Source organism: Sesamum indicum, linkage group LG1 (genome assembly GCF_000512975.1).
Source record: "Sesamum indicum cultivar Zhongzhi No. 13 linkage group LG1, S_indicum_v1.0, whole genome shotgun sequence".
Lineage (NCBI taxonomy): Eukaryota > Viridiplantae > Streptophyta > Magnoliopsida > Lamiales > Pedaliaceae > Sesamum > Sesamum indicum.
Genome location: NC_026145.1, coordinates 17,459,127 through 17,481,824, shown reverse-complemented (window position 1 = coordinate 17,481,824; position 22,698 = coordinate 17,459,127). Strand labels below are relative to the sequence as shown.

Here is a 22,698-nt window from a genome sequence, read left to right as displayed (position 1 = left end):
GGGAGTTGAAGCCCATTTTCAAGAAGGAAAGCCCAATTAAAGTAGGCGAGTTTGGTAATTGAGGAGCCCAATATCTAAGTGAATGGGCTAAAAGAAGATTAGTGGTTGGCATGGAATATGGATACTCCAATTGAGGATTAAAATAAAATAAAGATGAAGAGTTATGTTGAATCAATTTTTGTTTTTTTTCTGACAAGAAGATGAATCAAGAAATGAGGTTGTTGTGTGTGTGAATGTGATGCAAGAAAGGAATGGGATGGTGGGCGGCCCCTCAAGAAGATTTGGTTAGATACACTAATTGGGAATGAGGGACCTTTTCCTCAATGCCCATCATTTCACATTGCCCAAACACCACAAACCAAAGGACAACAATAATACAACCTTTCTATGTCTGCTTCTCAATTCTTCAACTATTCTTACACTCATCTCTTTTACATCACATTTCACTATTCCATGGCTTTTAGGACGGTGTTTTTCCTATAAGATTCAATTCACCCACTTTGGTCTTTGGTCTTAGGAAGGAGCGATAGAGGTCAAATAATTAAGGTGGAATAGTTGTTGTTCCAAAAAAGTTTGGTTTTATTGCCATCTTTCATAAACTTAACCCGCAATTTGGGCGAAATTGATTTAGCTTCAATTTATGTATATAAATGTAATTCTGGTAGATGGGACTATTAATTCATATACATATACTAGTTGTCGTCGCATGCGATTCTCGCGAGTATATAAGAAACAACTTTGGTGTGAGATAATAAGGAAAAAAATTATTCTTGAAAAGAATAAATTATAATTATAATAAATGTGGAGTAGGGGTAGTTAAGAGAAAAAATATATATAATTATAAAAAATTATTAAAAAATACTGAAATTACTAATCTAACCAAATTCTTTTAAAGGAAATAAATAAAATAAAAGATAAATTTGGGTATTAAAAAATTAGTACGATAAAAGATTCTCTTTTTTATAATAATATAGATACCCAAAAAAAAAAAAAAAAAAGTATTGAGAGGTGGAGTTCAATTAATGCATGTAAATGTAACCTAGATTTCAACAAATGCTTGGACTTGCACTTTAATTTCCCTAACTTCTCATATTCTCATCTCACTTCTTCCCCCTGTTTTTTTCTTTTTGTCCTTAGAATGTGGACAAATTCTCACTTTGCACTTTTATTTTCTTTCATCTCATACTTCTCCTCCTACAACCCATCTTTCCATACTCTAACCATCCACATTTCTTCAAATATATATATAAATTTCGGGTTTCAGGTTAAATGATAGGGGAGAGATGGTGTGTGTGTTCGTCCATGCTGTGGAGGTGGGCGTATGGCCCACTAGAAAGAGGGGTATTGGACTGGACTGGACTTGAGAGACCTTGGTGGAGCCCACTTCCATGTGATGGGTCGGTACAATTTTCCATAAAGCCCAACTCCCCCATTTCATTTCTTCCATCTCATGCAACGCATTGCCCCCACAACATTTTTCCCATCAATTTATTCAACATTATATTCACTTGAACAGTTTGGGTTAACAGTGGATTGAGTTATTCAAGAGGAATAAAGATTTATATCGAGTTTTGGGATAAAAATGGGCACTTATAATACAAATTAAACACCTTACAAGAATGTATTGAACATTTTATCCAACTTAATAATGAAATGTAAATAACGCGACGAAAATTCAAAGGTGTATTAGAGATTACGATGTGTTTAATTCAATTATAATTGAATACATGTCGATTCTATAATATAATAAATTAATAAAGAAAAAACAGGAAGCAAATGATTCAACTCCTAATTCCAAATTTTCTTACACTTTGAACTTCCAAGTCTTCACTTTCTTGCATGAGTCCCATCTCAAGAAAAAACATTCAAAGTTGTCCAAATTTGACTTAAAACCACCATCTACTGTCACACTTGCAAAAATACAGGGAATAAGTCACCTGCAGGAGTCTTGGAAATTTATTTAAATAATATGTAGGTGGGGGTTTCTGGAGAGTTTGATGCCCAAAATTCAACACATTCACTTGAATTATTAGAGGACCACAACAAACTGTTTTTGACTATTAACAAATAGGTACAACACGCAAATGAGAAATTACCAAAACCTACCATCCCCTCAACATCACCACATCCATACATCCTTAATTTGCTATGTAAAATTACAGCTCTTCATATATATGTACATAAATATAATATTTTAGTTTATCTTTAAGTGCCACGTATGGTTAATCAATGAATAAAATATCTTCCTTTTTTCCGTGGAGTAACACACACGCAGAAATATATTTTAATTATTTAAAAAAAATTAAATAAAATCAAAGAAAACCCATCTAAACTGACAAAATCTAGTTAAATAATATTTGAGTATTGATCAATCAATCATTTCATAAAAGGGATGGTTGGAAATATATAAAGAAATGTGTGTATCTCCTTCCAACCATATACATACATACTCCCAATTTCAACCTATCCCCATTACAAAAGCAGTGAGATGAGATTGATTGGGGGTAAAAGGTCACACAGTTCACACACTGTCGATGACGGGAAGTTCACACACTCAGTGTGTGTGTGAAAGGCTCATGATCTCATCCTCAGGATGCATTGCATGAAAGGAATGGTCCCTCCTCCACCATGTATGTATCTGCATGGCATCGTCACCTTGTCATCAATCAAAAGACAGCATGCATGCCACGTTGGGATAGGCTTCAAACATAAACCAACCTATCTCACATATTCAATTCCAAATTCATTCATAAAAGTTTTCTTCGAATTTCTTTTTTTGTTTTTTTTTAAAAAAAAAAACTTAATAAATTGTATTTCAACACATTTGTTCTCATTACATAACCTTTCATACTTGGCTCCAACTTTGATGCAATTAGTTAAAATATATTTAAAAATATTAAATTGCTCAAATTCAATGATTCGACTCTATGAGTTAAAATATGCTGTCATAAATATATACTTGAAAGTACTCGACTGCTCAATTCAATTAGTTAAAATAGGATAAAATAGATTTGACAATATCAAACTATTAAAGTTTAAGTCGTGTTTGATTTAATTAAAATTTGTTCCAACTTAATTTAATTATTGATTACATTTAACTTTAAATACAATATATATATATATATATTAAGCTTAATAGTTTATAGTGGAAAAGAAGAGGAATAGTAGTAATTAAGGGAAAAGGAAAGGTGGAGGGAATTGTTAACATAGCGTACAGTTATTTGTTTCGTCCATTATTGACAAAGGACATATCCCCATTCCCTTCATCTACTTGCTATTTGTGGTAGGGACCCTCTACTCGACGTCGGCACAATAAACATTTTCATTCTGATTTTCTATTTTATTTTAAATTTACATGATATTATTTGCATGTATATAATTAATTATTGAATATAAATATAAAATATAGTGGGAGATTTGTATTGATATCTTGAATTAAAAGATTATAAATATCACAGAAATAATTTGGAATGAGATTATAAGAAGATGGATTGAAGCTTCAAGTAATAAGATGGGGTTAGAGAAAAGAAAGAGGAGCTATAGTGCAGTTTTGTTGTGGTGAAGAGACTCGTGCCTGCAATAAATGCGCACTCCCTTTCATCTAACAAACTCCCCATCCCTCATTTAATGCACACCCCCACCTCTATTTTCATTTTCTATTATCAATAAATTAATTACTATTCAACTTACCATTTTTCAAATTTATTTAAATTTGAAATTTTGTAATTCAATTTAAATGTTTTTTTTTAATTGCAAATTTATTATTTTTATATTTATTAAATTGGATTTGAATTGAACTTAAAAGCTTATTAAACAAAAAATTATATTTTTTAGGTAAATAAAAATGATTCAAATATAGATGAATCTGAAATTCTTAAACCCAAATAAGAAGATAAAATTAGGAAGAAAGCAAGGTTAAATAGTAGTAGGTAGTAGTCAAACGACCCAAAAAAGGGGAAATCCATGTCACCACACACTTGAGCCAACTCGGGGTACTACTGAGTCAATACCCGAACCACCACCCTAAGAACTGCCGCCCCGCTCCTACCATACCACCCTGGCCGCGGTTCGTTCTTGACTCACCCCCTATATTTCCAGTCATTATATCTCAAGTAGAATTACATTTTCAAAATTACAACAAACTCCTCACATCTAATTAAATTCTTTTACCCTATAAAAATATGTCGCACACAATTACAAAACAACCCTTACCATTAAATTTACCCTCGAAATTGAAAAAGTAAATTTAAAAAAAAAAAAAAAGAAAGAAAATCATCAGATGCGTAAAGGAGCCTCACGATCATCAGCTTTCGCAATGGAGTGCGGCCTTGATTTTCTGGACGGTGCAGGAGATGAGATTATTGACGGTCTCCACCGATTCCACCGTGAGCTTGGCCGTAGGGAGGCTGTTCACCAGGATCTGAAAGGCCACGGTCAGGAGGGACCCACTTACCCGATGGGTCGCCCCACCGTTGCTGGTGGGCCCATTACTGGGCGGGCCACGGGAGCCCGGCCCGTCGGGCACGATTGAGAATCCGGAGGGAAGCAGCGCGACGTAAGCGGAATCTCCACCGTTCATCACCACGTGCATTGCCGGGATGTCAACGGGCGCGTACACCACAAGCGATCCGGCCGCGTCTATGCATGTCTCCTGGAGTATCAGCATACTGCTCTGGCTGGAGTTCATGGCCTGCGTTTGAAAATTACGATAATAACCCTGATGAAATCATGCCTCGATGAGGTAAAAAAAAAAAATAAAAAGGCATCAGTTCACACGTCAGTGTCGTAACAGGGGTAGCCGAGTCAACCCACTAAAATTGACTTTTTCTTGAAAGTGATGACGTCATGGCCCAGAAGCTAGCTGACTCACTCACATAGCTGAAAGACTGATTGATTTCGTGGGTTTTGACTTTTACATAAAAACTAAAAACTAGAGGTCGAAAATAGACACACAATCGAATCTCGAATTGGATTGTCCTTATTAAAAATTCCAAATTTCCACACTTGTCCTGGCTAATCGTATCCATCTTCAATAACGCTAAGCAATTGATTCTATGGGCACATTCGTCTTTTTTAACCATTCCTAGCTCTCATCATCTTTTCATAAAATTGGACTACTTTACATCGTATTCTTCCGTATTTTACATTCTTGTCCATAATTCTTACCAAGATAAATACAATAAATACACGACGGATGGAGAGGACTTACACTTGCACGTAGGAGCGAAACGCAATTGCCATGGTCTTGGCCTTTGGCGATGTGCGCCATTTCTTGCATGGGTCCACCGTTGGAGAGGATGTCCCACTCACTCCTCAGACGTTCGTCCCGGAGGAAGTCAAACAGCCTCTGAGGGGACACCGGCAACCACACCGAGGTGGCTGCGCTCAACACGATGCCCGGCGGCTCACCAGGGTCGTCCACACTCTTCCGTGTCATGACCTGGACATCGTCATCCACATTCTCCGTTCGGAGTTTGTTCCATTTGTGAACCGATGACGCACAGACCCCAGCACAAAAGTTGTTGGTCATTCGTTGGGCTAACTTCAACATGCTCCTCCGTCCACCGCCAGTTATAGCTGTATGTGAAAATCAATTCCAATCAATCGCGACAAAGCCTTTTTGAATTTGAACAACCGAGTTTTGATTTTCTTGTACCTGTATGCTCTCGGACAGGCACGGTGGACGACATGAGAATGGCAAGACACTCGCATTGTCTTTGGAGGGTGGCCACCCACCGTTGAGCACCGAAGCCCATGCCGGCGCTTATCAGCGGGCGGTAGAGCTGATGGACCACACTCTCATCATATTCAACATGTTCCACCCATGTAACCTACACATTGTTACACAGTCAAAACATACGTTACAACAGTAACGTGGAAAGTGTAAAGAATGCTAAAATTACTGCAGGAGATACCATCTAGGCAACAATAATATTTCAAAATTTTTAGACAAGTGATGTGTGGTTAATAACTGGAAATGACTACCCAATGTACCCGTTTCAAAGTAGAGAGTACAAACTGAGGGCCACATTGAAAGAAACGCTACCCACCCCCACACAGTCTCGATTAGCAATAGTGGTTTAGGTACAATAATTAGAGACATAAGACAGAAACCCGGCGTGTAAAAAAATAGCAAGCAACACACAAATTTTGCAAGATTTGGAGGCACGAGGTGGACTGGGCGACATAGAGATACGATACAAGATTTCTATCCACAAAGGGTTAGAACCTCACGTGACAACAAAATACAGACCCAGTCTTGGGATTTTGACTAAGTGGTCTGAATTTGAGTAGAACAAAAAAGAAAACACATGATGAGGCTGGAACCAGGTAATAACCAGTCATTTGAATTTTAAAAAATATGGGATTGATGGAGACAGCAGCATCAGAGATTGGAATAGAAACATCAAATGCTTTGTTTATTATACCAATGTTTGAAGATTACATGCATTTACTTCTAAATCATATGAAATTAATGTGTCCCAAGGAGCAAAAGTAGGAGCAATAGAGGCTTCCATTCATTATTATAATCGGGGTTAGCCTCGATCAACTTAAAACCGTCTAAGTTGTTCTTATTATAATACTAATACTGATCTTAAGCAATCTCGATTCTGACAATCCGAAGTTAAAATATAGTTCTGTCAGCATCTTGTCGATGACGACGATGATTATTATTAAACTGGTCTAGTGGTGTGTTAAGACCGAATCCATAATTAAGTTTTCTTGATTCTTGAATATGTAATGATTTTGCGAGTGATTGCTACCTAGACCCCCCGAAAAAGAAAATAAAAATAAAAATAATTCTTGAATAAATGTTGCAAGGTGGGTGCAGTTGTGATTCAACAAACTATATTTAACACAAAAGGTTGAACAGTACCAACCCTGGAAAGACTCAATAAATGTGAAGCAAAACAAGTTATGAAGCTGTGTGTTGTAAGTTTTTTACCTTGGAATAGCCATTAGGCATATCTTGTACCACACAGCCGGACGGGAGCCTCCGGCAGTTGGGAAACGTTGTCGGGCCACCTGACGTCTCCCTGATGGTGTCGATGGAGACGTCAACAACGGCCCACACGCCTTCTGCATGCTGTTTGCAGAACCGGAGAAAATTTACCTCTCTAACTGGAACAAGTGGTGATAGGACTTGGAGGGCAGCATTCATCTAATTAATCAACCATAATGAAATCAGATAAGAATGTGATAAGCTGATAGAGGTAAAAGAGGAGAAAGATCGGTGAAATTGATTTCATATTACCAGCTGAAGTGCACCATTCCTTGTTCCTCCCATACCACTAGATATCACATCTGTAGTTGAGGTTCTGGCAATTATACATGGAAACATTTCTGCCCATTTGTTCTATCAAGAATAAACGCAATGTCGGTCAATAATCCCACCACATATGAAGGAAAATTCACAGCATAATCTCAAGAACAAGAACTCAATATACTCCAAGTAATCCTCAAATTAATGCTATTGGTGTGATGAAGGTGGTTACAAGAGACTCACTCACCGAGTCCATTAATGTCTCGACAAGCGCCAAACTGTTGATGATAACCATGCCAGTCTCCCTTGAGGCCTCAGTGACAAAGCCATTAGGCTTCATACCAATGCAAGGTGTGAATGTTCTAAGATATTCCTCATGGTTCAGTATTTCTCTGCCACCTTCCAAACTCCTAAGCCAAAGGGGCTCATCTGTTTGTGCCATTTTCACCAGTTCATCCATGGCAGCCAAAGCAAGCTCCAAATACATAGATCTCTCCAGTGATCTTTCAATAGGGGATATGTTCATTGTTGCTTTAGGAGTTACCATAGGCAACGGGCTCGAAATCCCCATCCCAAAATCAGAAGGGACAACTAATGGCATTGTTGAAGGAATGGTATTTAAGCCTCCGAATCCATTGCTTCCAACACCAAGTTCCAAGCTTGAATTAGGCATTGGTGCTGCCAGAGACGAAATAGGACGGCCTAAAAACTTGCCAGCAAGCGCACAAACGCGATCTAGTTCATCTTTCAGCCTGGCATTTTCGATTCTGAGGTGTTGCTCTTCAAGGGATATTTCGCCTATTATGGCCGGACCGCCACAGTTGGTGCAGATCGGGTTCCTCATTGCCTCTCTTATAGATAGATTTTCAGCTCGGAGCTTGTCGTTCTCTTGCCTAAGTATTGAGTTCTCATGGCGTTCTAGTTGTGTCTGGTGCAATCAAGAACACAAATTAACATACAGAAGACCCTCAAAAGGGAAATAATCTTGAGCCATGAATTTTTTTTCTTACCTTCATCTGAGTTCTTCTATTCTGAAACCAAAACTTGACTTGCCGGGTCTCCAAGCAAAGCCTTTTGCTAAGCTCCAATCTTTGCTTTTCATCAGGATGAGGACACTCCTTGAAAAGACTAAAAGAAACATCAAAAACAACAAGATGACTCAGAAGACAATACAACAATTCATGAAGAAAAAAGAGCAATGGTCGTGTGAAAGAAAAAAGGGGTTTTCTTGAAAACAAGCCATACGCCTCAAGTTCTTGGATTTGCTGAGGGGTGTGTCGGTGGTATCTTTTCTTCCTTGGTGGCTTGTCGGCAGCATCTTGATCATCTCCAGAGGCACCGTCCATGTTATCGCTCCCAGATCTGCTCTCATGCTCTTCATCTCTGCTTCTTCTTCCACCAACATTACTCAACTCATAATTCTCCGCCATTCTTGCCATATCTCCTTGCGCCTCCATACTCGTTTGCTGCCCATTTGAGAAAAGAGCCCATCAAAAAATCAGATTATAGATATGCTATAATCATACATACAAATATATATATATATATAGAGAGAGAGAGAGAGAGAAAGTGGTTTTACGAGGGCAAGAGAGAGGCCAGGAGAGTTGAACATGGGCTTGGTAGTGAGAGAGTGAGACACAAGGCGGGGGTGAGCAATTGCACCGGTGGGCATGCTGTTGATATCGCTAGTAATGGCGTTATTATTGTTGCTGTTGCTGTTGCTGTAAGGTATATCGGAAACAATTCTTGCACCGCCACCACCACAAGAATTGTTATCAAGAAAGTCCCCAAAATTCATGAAATAATGCCCTATTTCAGAGTTTTGTTTTCCGTTCACTTCACTCAATCTAAATAAACACGGGACACCTTTCCTTTTCTGCTCCCTTTTTCCTTTCCTTCTCGACTTTTTTCTTTTATTTCTCTCCCCCCCAAAGCTCCCAACAGTTTCACACACAGTGAACCCTTGAAGAAAAATCTGCTAGATCATGGACTGTATATATATACTAGTATATCAGACAACAGAAATTTAGTGGGTTGCTTCAAGAAACGTTTGTAAGTACAATTATGTTTTTCACACTACAGGGAAAAGAATTCAAACAAGAAAAAGAAATGCTTGTAGTAAGTAGGAGAAGAGAAAAAAAAAACAAGAAGAAAGGAAATTAGGAGAAAAGAATAGAGAGGTAGAGGAGACACAAGGCCCAAATCCAAATGTCTCCAGCTGCCTCTCTGAGATGTTTACAGTGAGAGAAAGAAAGAGAAAGAAGGCAAGCAAAGAAAACCCTTATTGTTCTTGCTGCTTAGCTCTTCCTTCTCTATCCCTCTCTCTCCACACCTAAATCTCTCCTTCCCACTCAAAAAAATCCAATCTTTTCAATTGTGGTGATGAAGATAAAAGAAAAAGGGAGAGCCCAGATGAAAAACTTCAAGAAAACCCTAGTATGGAGGCCTTTTCTTGATTTGGTGTTATCTCAATATCTGCATGCTTGACTTGCAAAAAGCTACTTCTCATGTCCAACAAAAGCAGAAATAGAGAGAGAGAGAGAGAGAGAAAAAGGCTTAAAAGGTTTTGTAGTTTTCAGCTCAGAAATATAGAGAGAGAAAAGACGAAAGTGAGTTGAAGATAATACCCGCAATACTATGTGGAGTCTTGGAAGCCCACATATTTGTACCACCAGGAAAAAAGCACAGAACCCCCCCCCGTCCAGTCCCTTTGAAATTTCTGTCTGTGACGGCAGACGCAGTGAAATTCTTGACTTCCTTTTACCCCTCAGCCTCAGCCACAGCCACCCAAAGTAAAAAACAGACACTATGAAAACTGCTGCCTCCTTTTTACACCTCTTGTTGTCTCTCTTCCCATCTCATCTTCTCTCTCTCCCTTTACACAATATTCATAATTAATAAATAAAACAATTTACATTATTCTCATTTTATATATCGTTTGATATTTTCATATTCGAGACTCGATCATGTCATATAAATTATTATTCTTTTAATATTAACAGTAAGGATATATATCTATGATTATTACACAAAGATTGCGATGACACATTAATTACATTATATCTCGTGTCCCACGACGACATCTTCATTTTCTTTCTCATAATGTAATTTCATGTGATTAACGGTTACGATTAATGAAAATTAATACCCCTACCATAAGGAATGAAAAATTTTCATAATATGATCCCTCCCGTCATGAATGAATTTTCCTATTCTGTTCACCAGATATTTATATGTCGTACTTTGTTAGGTAAAGTAGTAATTAGTTTTTAAGACGTATGTATTTAAAATGCGATGTGACTACATCCTACCACTCATTTTACAATAACTACAACAAAAACACAGTTTTTTTTTTCAATAAAAAAAATATTATTCTATTATATTTTTTATATATAAAAATTTAAACGAGAGATGTCTATTTATAATTAAGTGGTATCAATAAATCTTGCACAAGTACGAAAAGTGAATGCACACTTTATACATAGTTAGATGTCAGTTCTGATTATGCCATTTTGTCTGGATTCATATGTTTTATTATTATTATTATTATTTGCAGAAATATGAAACATAAATAGGATAAATTGGGCCTAGTTGGGCTGTGTAGTTCCATTGTACCCAAATTATGATGGGCTGTAAGTGATTATCAACATAATTAATTTTTAACTTTGTTAAGTCAAATCTAATAGTAATTCATTAAATTCCAATATAATAATTAAAAAAATGAAATTTTCAAAGTACATAAAACCCAAAAATTCTTTTAAAATTTAGATAAATGCATGGGCAGGTATGTAAATTTAACCAGGTTTATTCAATTAAAATCTTCATCATTTAAAGTTACTTGGTTAATTCATTTTCTTTTTTTATTTTATTTTGAGCATTGATTATTCACTTATATAATTTTATCTAAATACATACACTTATATAATTTTCTTTTTTTATTTTAAATACATACACTTATATAATTTTATCTAAATACTAATCAATAATTAATGCATTAATAAATACTATCAAGTTATTATCATTACTAATGATAATAAATTATAACAATTCACATACTTAATAACATTCAAACTCATAATTTCATACTTACAAAGTTATGAGAACAAATCTCATCATTAAAGTACATATTAATATCTTTTTAATGCACAAAACTTCTCATAATTAATCTATTTTATAAATGAGATTTTCCTGTATGGAATAAAAAACTTTACATGTAAATGTGCAGTGAAGGCATTAGGTAGAGTTGATAAATATTGTCATAAAATGTAATTATTAATGATTAAAAACAAAGAGAGTAATGAAGGTGTAATTTGTATGTCCCACTCTATTAATATCCCATGCCATATTTTAAGATGGAAAATTTCTGGTGAATGTAATCATCATTCCAAATATTTATAAACCGCCATCCATCAACCACCATTCCAATTACATTTACGCTCGTGTCTATTTACACAAATCAGTTATATTTTTTTTATAATCATATAAATTATTCGTGATAATAACAAAATAAAAATAGTTTGTGCAATGATATTGATGTTTATTAGGGATATATATATGTAATTTTTTCAAAAAATATGAATAATTTGTGTAAATAAACTATATATCAAGAGATGTAGATTCCTTAATAATAATTTCTTAGTATATATATTAACCATAAAAAGCGTTTATATATATAGTTTACATAAGAAAATAACAAATATAATTATATATTATTTTCTATATCATTTAATTTCTATATTAACTAAAACTTAATAGCATCACATGCTGTAGTTAATAATGTTGGCAGAAATCTACACATTACTGTATGAAAAATAAATGCTCCTTTCTTGTTAAATGCATATATTGATTACTAATAATAAAGTGATAGTTAGACAACCCAAGCAAAATTCTAAATTTATGGAAATACCAAGCTCATATATATATATATATATATATATATATAAGTTGGATAATTATTAATACCAAACTGATTAATTTTTATTCAGTATTTCCTATAGAATTTGACACACTGAATTTTTTATTTATCAAAATTTCAACGATTCAATTTCGAAATAACATCTATAGTCAGGAGTATAGATTTGAGTCGTTGGCTATAGATGTTAATTCGTTATAATTACAACAAACTCTTTTGAAATTTATCATAATTATAATTACTCATTCGTTGTTTAAAAAATTATAAATACTTATTGATATTATCAATCGTGCCCTTGTCACAAACATTATAGGAGATATTTGTAATTTTACCTATAATATGTGTGGAACATTCTGGAGTAGTAGGGTTCATGGATAATACATATATAGGATCAAATATAGAGGAGAGGAGAGGTCCCCCATTTAGCTCACTCAACATACAAATACTTATGTTAGAGGTAGTTGTACTTAAATACTTCATCTCATGAACTCAAAATCCCCCCCAAGGCCCCAACCCCAGTTGCTGGTATTCAAACTTGAAGTGATTTTTGTCAACACATAATAACACACATATGTGCAATTATGTAATGTAATGTAGGCATCTCTACAAGAGCAGCTGCTTTATTATGACTTTTGAGATGAAAGATCACATGATGCAATAGAAGAGCCTTTGGTGCTTTGTTACCCATTTAGGCTGTGTTTCCAAATACTAAATCAAAGTCCTTAATAGTTTTTCATTTAATTTTCAGCTGATTTAACTCATTTCACAAATAAATTAATGATATTCTCAAATACTGAGATTTCTTAATTTTTGTCTTTTTTCTTTTATAATAATTCTCAAAAATAATTGTTACAACAAATTAGAAAAAGTGGTTGCAAGTAGACCCCCACCCTATAGTGTAAGAAAGCAGTCAATGGAATTGGGATATAGCATATGTGATCCTTTATTGCACTTGGGTAGCTTCTAGCTTGACACAAATAACACAGGGCCCTAAAGTAGATGCTAAGGATATTTTTCATTTTCTTCTTTGAGAAAAAAAAGAGAGAGAGAAATAATCTATTACATCATTCTCTATAGCAAAATATCAAAATCTGTCAAGTACCATCAAGAATTCAAGTGGAAGGGTAAATGTAAAGGAAAGAAACCATTAATCAAGTGTAGGTGTGACTAAAACCCCAGTGAGTTTCAAGGTGTTGAAATGTTATATCCACATCCTGATTAACAAAATCGACTCTATATTCAGGAATCTACCTGAGAAGTTAGATGTTCAAACAAGAGTTCGGCTGATCCAGCTTTCACTCAATGCATCAAGTTAGGTACATATAAACAACTCACTTGAACACGATATCGCTGCAAAAGTATCTTAAACTTTGATCACAATACATCAATAGCTGTCTAATATGCCTACAAAATTTAGACTAAGAAAAATTGCGGTTACAGGAGAAGTAGGCAGAAGACTGAAATTCCAATAGAGCCATGTTTACAGACATCCTAATGTAAACAGTTGTTACAGTTTTTTACATTTTCCTTCATCTAGCATGGCAATGACTTTAAGTAATATATGTGTGAGCACCAGAGGATGCAATTTGCAGGACCACCGCTTGAGTGTATATAGAACCAAGGGATATAGAAGAATACCTACATTTAGAGTTCTTTCAGTGAGATGCAGAAGGTAGCTTCCAAAAGTTCTTTCTTGCTACCAGAATTTTCTCCCTTCCATGTGATTCAGGTTCTTTATCGTGTACAGAAGTCCTCCATCTAATGGCACGAGAAATTCGGTCTATCTTGTCAATCACTTCAGGTGAATCTCGAATGACAGCTGTGCCTTCAGGACGCAGCATTCTATCAATTTCCACCATCAAATCTACAATATTACACCTGCAACCGAGTGTAGCTAGTTAAAATGGTGCCCAGAGTTCTTATTTTTTTAAAAAAAAAAGAAAAGAAATTACTGTCACTAAACTTGGTAAAATTATTTCATAAAAGATAACCTGCATGATATTTTCCTCAGAGGAGGGAGGGACCACTCAGAACCACAAGTTTCACGAAAACACTAAGCAGCAGAAAGAAGCTAACATACCTGCTCTTTCCAGAGCTGGGATCCTTAATAAGAGACTCCACAGCAGCTACATGAATTAGATCATAAGTACGAGGATAGGTAGAGAAAGGCTCACACCTACAAACATCAGTCAGAAACAATAAAACAACACATGAGCAAAAGGTATCATAACCAGTATTGTGCAACCTTTTTATTCATGAGAGGATGCATTTTGGGGTCCTAATGTGATAGAATTATGGAAAAGCTGATACCGTGATGGCTCAGGACAGAAGAAGGTAAAGCCCATTTGTCTTAGGTCCCAAAATAGGTTAAATTGCAGCACATAGAATTTTGTACCAAGTTACAAATAAGCATGTTAGCAATCTACAGGTGCATGGAATTGGGAGGACAAATTAAGTGCTAGACCTAGAGAAACAATGAATAAAGAAACAGCAGCACTTCCACTTACCAATCATGGTAAACTCCTATAAGTCCCCGGTCAAAAATGACGTCAAGAGTTGAAGGTTTGCAAGCAGGTACAACGTTCATCACCCAAACAGGATCAGATATTATTGCTGCTGCAAAACCTCCAAAGAATGCATTCATGTCCATCACATTTCGTATTGATGGAGTTCCCAATTTTATATTTAAGGAATTCTTGTAGTAAGCGACCCTCCTTGCCCATCTTCGGTTGTCAGCTTCAAACACGTCAATTCCATTTTTTATTATGCTGGCCCTTGAAGGAGCTTCACTCAATCTCTCTGGCCATTTTGGAATTGTCCCAATAGCATATTCTCCCTTAACAGAAGATGTCCTGCTAACACATTTCTTCAACTTGATATACCTGCAAGTTTATATAGTTAAAGTCTGTGTTTATGCAGCAAGCTTAAATCAACAATGTGTAAAGACATGTCACTGTAATGGTAATGTGATGATGTTCAAGACCAAATCTGACTATCACAATATACACCAGAAACATGGAATTAATAAATAACAAGAACAGCTTTGATGCATATTACCATGCAAAACTTGGGTCATCCGATTCATTACACAAGTCAAGTCCAAACTCATTTTGATTGGGAAGACATGAATCCCCATTAGGCTTTTTCCAGATGACTGTGTTCCCATCCACAACAATGAGCTCATAACACAATGATCTGGCTACTGCCTGCAGATCGGCCCATTCCTTGTCTTGTTTAGGCCACTGTACAGGAGGTCCAGATATGACTAGGTAGCCTCCTGGGCGAAGTAACCGATCAACTTCAAGAAAATAAGTGGCATCTGCAGAGTGACAAGTGTTATATGTGAAAAATAAGATGTGGTAATTATAGAAATCTCAGTGGGGTAGTGGTAAATGGTAAACCATTGAGGAGACGAGGACTCACTGTATGCAGTGAAGGGAATCAAACATCGAGAACAGTGCAGCAAATCAAAAGAAAAGCCAGGAAAGGGAAGTCTAAGTGTGCCAAGCATGGCAACAAATGCTGGTATTCCCCTCTCCAAAGCAAACTGTATTTGTGCTTTATGTGAATCTCTTGGAGCAAAAGAAAGAGTTAAAATGCCTTCACCAAGCATGTATCCGCCAAAACTAGCAACCTACAAAAGGCATGACTACTCAGATTTCCCAAAAGCTACATTCATTAGTAGAACTGGAAGGAAAAAGGAGAGAAGTTCCAACCCCGCATCCCATATCAAGAGCTGTCCTCAAAGTTCCACCAGCGATAGGGATATACTGTTTGAGTTTTTCTATGTATTGTACTGCTCCATCAGGGAACATTGTGCCACCACCTGGAAATATGAAATATGGACCCTCCCTTTTCATCCATCCCTGGTGGCCTTTCCTATCTGCTATTTTATTGTAAGGCATGTTATCATGCCATATCTGCATACAAACAATATGTAAAGATTCGTAAAAGATAGCAGCAACATAAAAGTCAGAGATAAAAGCACGTAAGCCAAATTGCAAGCCTTCAATTACTTTGTGCAAGCTGAGTAGAAATTTAGAAGAACTCCCTCAATATGTTGCTAACATACTGCATCTTTAGGTGCTTTGATACATAAAGGATACTACATCGATATACAATTATCTGGATGATTATAGAAGCCAAATGCATGCACGTGTAACAACCAAGTAAAGCACCCTACTAATATACACATGATTCAAGAAGCCAAACTTTCAAAGGACTCGATGTTAACTCCAATGTATTGGAAAAGACTAATGAAAAAATCCCAACACGCAGGAAGCTACATTTAAGTTCTAACATGGGAATCCAGAGAAAAACCAATTGTTTTAACACAACCAGGAACATGACACTCCCTATTTCTTCGCCCATGCTAAAAAGATGAACTACACTAGCGCCAGAGCAAATCACCAATATGCAGTGAAATCACTCAAATTCCAAGAAAATCAAATCAACAAACACAAAATTGATTCTTTAAACTATTGACAGAACCAATAAATTGAGCAACAAATGGAAGTCATTTGACCTTATGCAAACTGTCCGGCCACTGTACGGGAACCCGGTACCCCTCCGGCGGTGGGATCAAACAAAGTGGCGTCTCCTCCGGGCGGGGGCAATGCCTCTCCCTGTAATAATTCATCTCCCTGCTAAGCTGACTATTAATCCTGGGATCCTCACAAGGCATGTGATCCACCATATCAACGGGGCAAGCATCAATAGCCGCGGTCTGGCGTCCGAACTCGACCAACGCCACCAACCTCTCACGCAGGCGCGGATCCGTACGCAGCAGCGTGCGGCGTCCGGAGGCGGCTAAGGAGTCTCCTAATGGGGTGAATACTAAAAGGAAGAAGAGGAGAACTGCTCCGAAGAAGGCGGCAGTGACAATATCCAAGAGACGCCACTGACGCGTGTGGCGGTGCTTGGAAGACGGAAGATTTAAGAGGCCCATCTCTGTGAGGGAAGAAACTTGGAAGATCTCAATCACACAAGCACACACATAGTGGGAAGTGTATGTGTGCGTAAGATCTAAGGAGTGAGAACTGTGTCTGTGATGCAGAAGCTATTATAATTGTTTCTGGTTTTTTGCTCTTTCTATCTGGTTGTGTTTGATTGGAGTTGGGGGGTGGGAGAGTACAAATTATGCTTCATAAAGCACAACACCAACAGCATCTGATCTCAACTCTGTGAAGTGAGAAGTATACATCAAAACAAGTTGCAGTAAAAGTAAAAACTAGTGCCGCATTTTTTGCTTATATAATGATGAATGATGAATGATGATGCCTTAGTTTCACATTGAAATCAACTCATCAGACTACGTTTGACTCAAAAATGTTCAAAATAAAATTTACATTCAAAGATTTGTTAATATTTCTTTAAATATAGTTTCAAATAAATATTGAAAACTCTAGAATTATCTTTTAATGCGGAAATCACCCAAAAAAACGTAAATAATTTATTATTGAAGATTTAATAATCCAAAAACAATCTCTTTAGTAATTATTAATCTCAATATGAACTATGAACTTGTTTCGCCAGAATATTTCATATCTCTTTCATTTCAAACATTTCTTTTTGTTTCCTTTACAAGTCCAAAATAAACTATTATTGTAATTGAAGTTAGTCAATAGGCAACAGAACTTTGAAATTTTAGGGAGTGTATGAAACAAATCATTTTTCAAAACTCCACTTCAGACTGAAAATACTATGAGAAAATGAGACACTGTTGCTTGTGGGATGATTTTTATTTCATCCCATTGCAGTTGACTTGAGGTGTGTTTCAGTAGTCCAAGGCATCTCATCTAAAAAAGAATGTTTCCAACACACTCTGCTGCTTTCAAGATCAACATATCTCAACTATTATAAGAATTACATTTTTTTTTAAATCTTAAGCAACACATTTTACAAATCATATCAACTGTTATATCATTACAGTTTTATCTCATTGCCAATCACACATACTTCAGAAAAAATCTCATCTCAACCAAATTCATTTCATCTCATTTTTTTCCTCATTGAGATGAGACTAGACGAGGCAATCGCAACCATTATCTCTTATAGCCAGAGCTCAGCTTATAAAAAGTTGAGATGAGAAGCCTCCGCCAGAAGTCCTGGACTACTGCCTATAATTGAAAATGGCTACCTAAGAGGTTAGAAATAAGACTTGGCAGCATCAGACTATAAAGAGAAAAAAGGAGCTGAATTCATTGTCTTCTTACCAGGCATAACTGTGCCACTAAAGAGGAAAATTTAGAAAAATCAAGCATGGAAGCAACACAGTAAGTAGGCACATGAAGAAGGAAGCAAACTTTTAGAAGTTATTTCAGACTATAAACAAGACTTAACGAAATAATAAATCAATGCTCCAACGTAAAGTTGACAATCTGGATGAGCCATTTCTCTGATTTCAACTTGCATGAGCTCTATGATCCCCAGAAAACACGATTCACTTGCTTGGAGAGCCCATGGCCCCATCGGCCTACAGAAGACCAAACACTGTCGCTATTTTTATTTTCACAGCATGTCAAACATCCCAGCATTGATATACCAGATCTGCGCCACAATTGCTCACCTGTTCTATGGACCCCCAATAGTATAGTTTAATGCTTCCGTGATGCCTTAAGGTTGTAATCATGTTTGATAAGGTTTGCTCTCAAAAGCATGGCTCTCACTTCCCGGTCGAATTCACTGCCAGTCTGCAAAACACGCTGGAAAGTGCCATTCCTCTGATCAGCATGACGAGCATAAAGGATTTTGTTGTGGGAGTCGATTCGAGCCTGCAGGATTATGCCAGTACCAATCATGAAAATTTATAAAACCGAATCTAAAAGCTCAAGTTGACCTGAATGGACATTAGTTACCTGTATTTGGTCATTAGTAATCAGAGCTTCAAGCTCTTTCTCCAGGCCTGTTACACTTGTATTGAAGGCATTTGCCATCATATGAAGGTCAACTGAGACAAATGGGAGAGTGTACTGGATCAGAGCTTTGCTGCGTATTTGCTCATACAGAGTCTCAACATGATCATGTAAATGGATATCAAGCAACAAGTTCGCCTTGAGATTTCCCAAATATTCCAGACAAGAAGCATAGTGGCTGCAAAAAGACAGAAACATGCATAGAGAAATCAAACAAGAAAGTGCCAGAAGATACTGAATCTACCCTTTCTTTACAGTTTTCCATGAAGTTACTGTAAAGCTGGGGCATTGTTGTTATTTACTTGCTTCATAATTGTAACCCTGAAGACAGTTCATATTGGGATGCCACACGCAAGAGAAACATGTGACAGAAAGAAACAGAATTTTTTCCTTTTTCTTTTTTTTGGTTCCACTTCCGTCTCTAAGTGTGTTTATCAATGTGTCTGTGCCCGATGTGAGCGACTCTAGTTCAGAATTGCCATTACATGTAATAAACTTCAGTTACCTAGTATAGAAATCATTGATGAGCTCCCTTATCTCCGGTACCAATTCCAAGAAATTCCTGAAGTTAATGTTGTCAATGACTTTGCTCTGACCAAATGAAACAATTCAAACTGTAAGAAAATTGGAAGTCACAAAACTTTGTTAAACTTCACTAGAACACCCATTTCAAACAGTAGAAGAATAGAAAATTTGCCTTCAGTTCTGCACGGTCAAAACTGGCAAGTGCACAAAGGCTACCATAGGTTGCAACATCCTGTGGTGCAATTACTTCTGTGTAGTTGTTCCCTAGTTCTGGGCCAGTTTCCAGGAACTGCAGATAATGATGGAAATATCAGACAAATATGTAAAATGAAAACACTTATAACAATGTGCACCAAAAGGATTATTACTTCCAAATCTCATGCATAGGTAGGACTTCCTTTCCATGAACTACACGACTCGTTAATATTTTTTAACCTATTTTTGCTCTTTCTTATCTAAAAGTTTAGATACCAGCTACGAATTTTATGCCCAGCCTATATATACCATTAGCCTTCCACTCAATTCAAAGGCAGCAGGATAAACTGGAAAGACAGATGTAGACAAAATAAAAGTAGTTTGCCATCTGATTAAACCAGAAAGCTTCTTGAACAACTAGCTTAAGAATTTTTACTTGGACAATACACAGTTTATCAAGATGAGAGCACCAAAAGGTCATCAAGGCACTATTTGATCTTTTCTAAATATCTCCTTCCCTTTTCACAATTTTGTCCAAGTTTCTCGGTTGAAAGCACTTCCATATCAATATAAAGATTTCACCACCCATGATTAGCATCATATATCTGTACAAAGCATTTTGTACCTATAATAAAAATTGTGTATCCAATCTCGCCCATTAGTATCCAAAATTCAACAGAATGAACAAACGTATCAATGTTAATAAGATCAGTAGCCAACACAAATTCCTAGCTCGTTGCACATTGCATGCTTACTCGTAACAAATTTGAAATTGGTTGACATGCTGAATGAATGCACAACACATAAAACATTTATCACTTCTGACTCTTTTACAGCACAAAGTTTCTTAAAGTACGAGGAGAAGCTATAGTAGGCATACCTTTCGAGCAGCAAGCTTATATTTTTTGCCTTCCAGATGAGCCAATCCAGCAGCACAACGTAGTTTTGCAATTGTAACAGGATCCAAGGCATCTTGGCTCTGCTCAGCCTTGCCAACATAACTTGCAACATGTTGGAACTGCCCCATCTCAATGCTAACCAGAATTGCATTCAGACACATATGAATAATATGCTTTGACGTAGTGCAATAGTCACGTGTACGGACATAATTCTTAAATGCCTCGCCAAGTTGACCATGTGCATAATAAAAATCTCCAAAATCATTGTATCCCATCCGAATGCTCTCTTTGATCAAATTTGTCTGGAGAAGCAAACGCATTAGGAGAGTTTAACAGAAAATAGACAGCTTAAAACTACAGTTACTGGGAATTGGAGCATTTGACAATTGACATCAATATGTCCGTTAACGGATTAACATTTGAGAGTTTGAGAAAGTTAAACATACACTTCCAATATAACCAACCGCAGCAAGAAAAGATAAGTATAATAATTTTACAGCAGGTAAAATAATCTGGACACAGGGAAATTCACTGCCTGAGCAATCTGGAACTTGCAACAATTGCAAACTCATGGCTTATTGAAAAAGATGAGCATGAAATAGCAAAGAGAGTTCGTCAAACACAGTAAAGAACAGTTCCACAAACTCAAAAAGATCATAACTAACTAGCTTACAGCCCAAAGTACAATATTTCAATAGAATTGATTGATGAAAATATAGAAACCACTTAATAATCTCTTTTGCCTTACAGATAATCAACAAAACCACCACACATATTAGACAACTCACCAAATTCGGATACTCCAAAGGCCAAGCAATCATCACTAAAATATTACGAAAATCAAATTATCATATAATAAGTAAAAGTGTCTTAGAGCTAGTACCCAGACAAAAGATTAAGAGAATTGCTGGCTAGCACACAAATGTCACAGACATTAAATTTCAGCTGCGACAAAGAATTTCCAATAATATATCAGAGTAAGTGCTTGATTGGCACAGTGACTGAACCTCTTAGACCACTCTTGAACCCCAGCAAGATTTCCATAGCATTCGGCAAACCAAACTGTTATCGTCTTACTGAGAAAGGCAATAATCACTGTTTTTTAGATGCAACAATATCTTATGTTATTCATAGGGTTAACAACCCAGATACAATTCTACAAGACTCGTTTTTTCTAGAACTTATTTATCAAACAACTGCTCGAAACCTATTCTAACCCAAAAGTTAACACCTGAAGTAGCTGTTAATTCTATCATACAAGCACAAGACAATCAAAATAAAACTAACAATCACAAGTTCAAATTTTGGAAAGCTGAATTTTTCATAGCCTTATAGAAAAGTTCCTCACCAGACAAAGTTATTAAGTTGAAGACACAAAGAAGTCAAAGGTTAAGCATAAAAATTGATTATTCATTGTGATTGGGTTCATTAAATAATGACTCTACCCTGTAAGCATTAAGTTCATTCTCGAGCTTCTCCTTCCTTAACTCTGCCCGTCGGTCCACCGCATCAGCCCACGCATTGTCCGGCCCGTAATCAGGCCCCAATCGCCCATCAATCTTCCCGATAACCTCCCTAAATAACTGCGTGTTTTCCCCCTTCTTAATCTCGTCATACGCCATCCGCAAAGCTTCGAGCTGCATCGAAGGAACGCCGCATTTTTCAGCAATGAAAAGGAGACGACTGATCTTCGTGCGGCCAGTGTACAGCGCGGCGTAGGCCTCGATGTCCAACTGCTCGCCACTGATGATTGGGCGGTGGCGCTGCGATTCACCGGCTTCTCCGCCGTTAACGTAGATATCGTCGTCCTCAATAATTGTTCCCGCGGCGTCTTCTTCCGCTTCCATTGAGAGTATACTACCTAGTTCCGAAACGACGTCGTAATCTAGGGTTCTGTTGCTTCTTTCCCTCGACTCCACTCCCGTTTCTCAGTGTTGAAGTTGGTGCGTCTACTGTTCCAAAGTGCTTATAAAAGTGAGACTGAGACAC

General features: G+C 36.8%; 3 protein-coding genes across 4 annotated transcripts; all 3 read right to left on the bottom strand.

Moving 5' to 3' along the window:
- LOC105172078 (homeobox-leucine zipper protein ANTHOCYANINLESS 2) lies at window positions 3,899–9,904 on the bottom strand. The gene is given in 10 exon segments (XM_011093419.2): window positions 3,899–4,407; window positions 4,409–4,690; window positions 5,210–5,577; window positions 5,657–5,831; window positions 6,947–7,162; window positions 7,256–7,357; window positions 7,512–8,192; window positions 8,275–8,392; window positions 8,510–8,730; window positions 8,844–9,904. Coding segments are annotated over 10 exon segments (2,514 nt in total). The 5' UTR covers window positions 9,063–9,904; the 3' UTR covers window positions 3,899–4,275.
- LOC105172067 (probable methyltransferase PMT13) lies at window positions 13,470–17,393 on the bottom strand. Its single transcript, XM_011093409.2, has 7 exons — window positions 16,702–17,393; window positions 15,893–16,096; window positions 15,600–15,810; window positions 15,234–15,495; window positions 14,684–15,058; window positions 14,257–14,352; window positions 13,470–14,054 (listed from the first exon to the last, which is right to left on the bottom strand). The coding sequence occupies exons 1-7, from the start codon at window positions 17,122–17,124 to the stop codon at window positions 13,832–13,834; spliced, it is 1,794 nt and encodes a 597-aa protein (XP_011091711.1). The 5' UTR covers window positions 17,125–17,393; the 3' UTR covers window positions 13,470–13,831.
- On the bottom strand, window positions 18,193–22,654 carry LOC105172051 (COP9 signalosome complex subunit 1). 2 transcript variants are annotated; one of them, XM_011093398.2, is made up of 7 exons: window positions 22,155–22,556; window positions 20,691–21,011; window positions 19,788–19,904; window positions 19,596–19,681; window positions 19,034–19,268; window positions 18,745–18,949; window positions 18,193–18,668 (listed from the first exon to the last, which is right to left on the bottom strand). In XM_011093398.2, the coding sequence occupies exons 1-6, from the start codon at window positions 22,554–22,556 to the stop codon at window positions 18,773–18,775; spliced, it is 1,338 nt and encodes a 445-aa protein (XP_011091700.1). In that variant the 3' UTR covers window positions 18,193–18,668; window positions 18,745–18,772. The 2 variants fall into 2 exon arrangements, with proteins under 2 accessions (XP_011091700.1, XP_011091695.1); XM_011093393.2 differs by having other exon boundaries at window positions 18,324–18,949; window positions 22,155–22,654.

What these genes read in the sequence shown, in the direction of transcription:
- LOC105172067 (XM_011093409.2), bottom strand. Translation starts at nt 17,124, where the DNA reads ATGGGCCTCTTAAATCTTCCGTCTTCCAAGCACCGCCACACGCGTCAG. An exon ending in ATAGGAGTTTACCATGATTG is followed by an intron (nt 14,353 to 14,683) that starts GTAAGTGGAAGT and finishes TGATGTTTGTAG; the next exon opens with GTGTGAGCCTTTCTCTACCT. An exon ending in CCCAGCTCTGGAAAGAGCAG is followed by an intron (nt 14,055 to 14,256) that starts GTATGTTAGCTT and finishes ACTCGGTTGCAG; the next exon opens with GTGTAATATTGTAGATTTGA.
- LOC105172051 (XM_011093393.2), bottom strand. Translation starts at nt 22,556, where the DNA reads ATGGAAGCGGAAGAAGACGCCGCGGGAACAATTATTGAGGACGACGAT. An exon ending in TTGACCGTGCAGAACTGAAG is followed by an intron (nt 19,682 to 19,787) that starts GCAAATTTTCTA and finishes TCATTTGGTCAG; the next exon opens with AGCAAAGTCATTGACAACAT. An exon ending in TTACTAATGACCAAATACAG is followed by an intron (nt 18,950 to 19,033) that starts GTAACTAATGTC and finishes ATAATCCTGCAG; the next exon opens with GCTCGAATCGACTCCCACAA.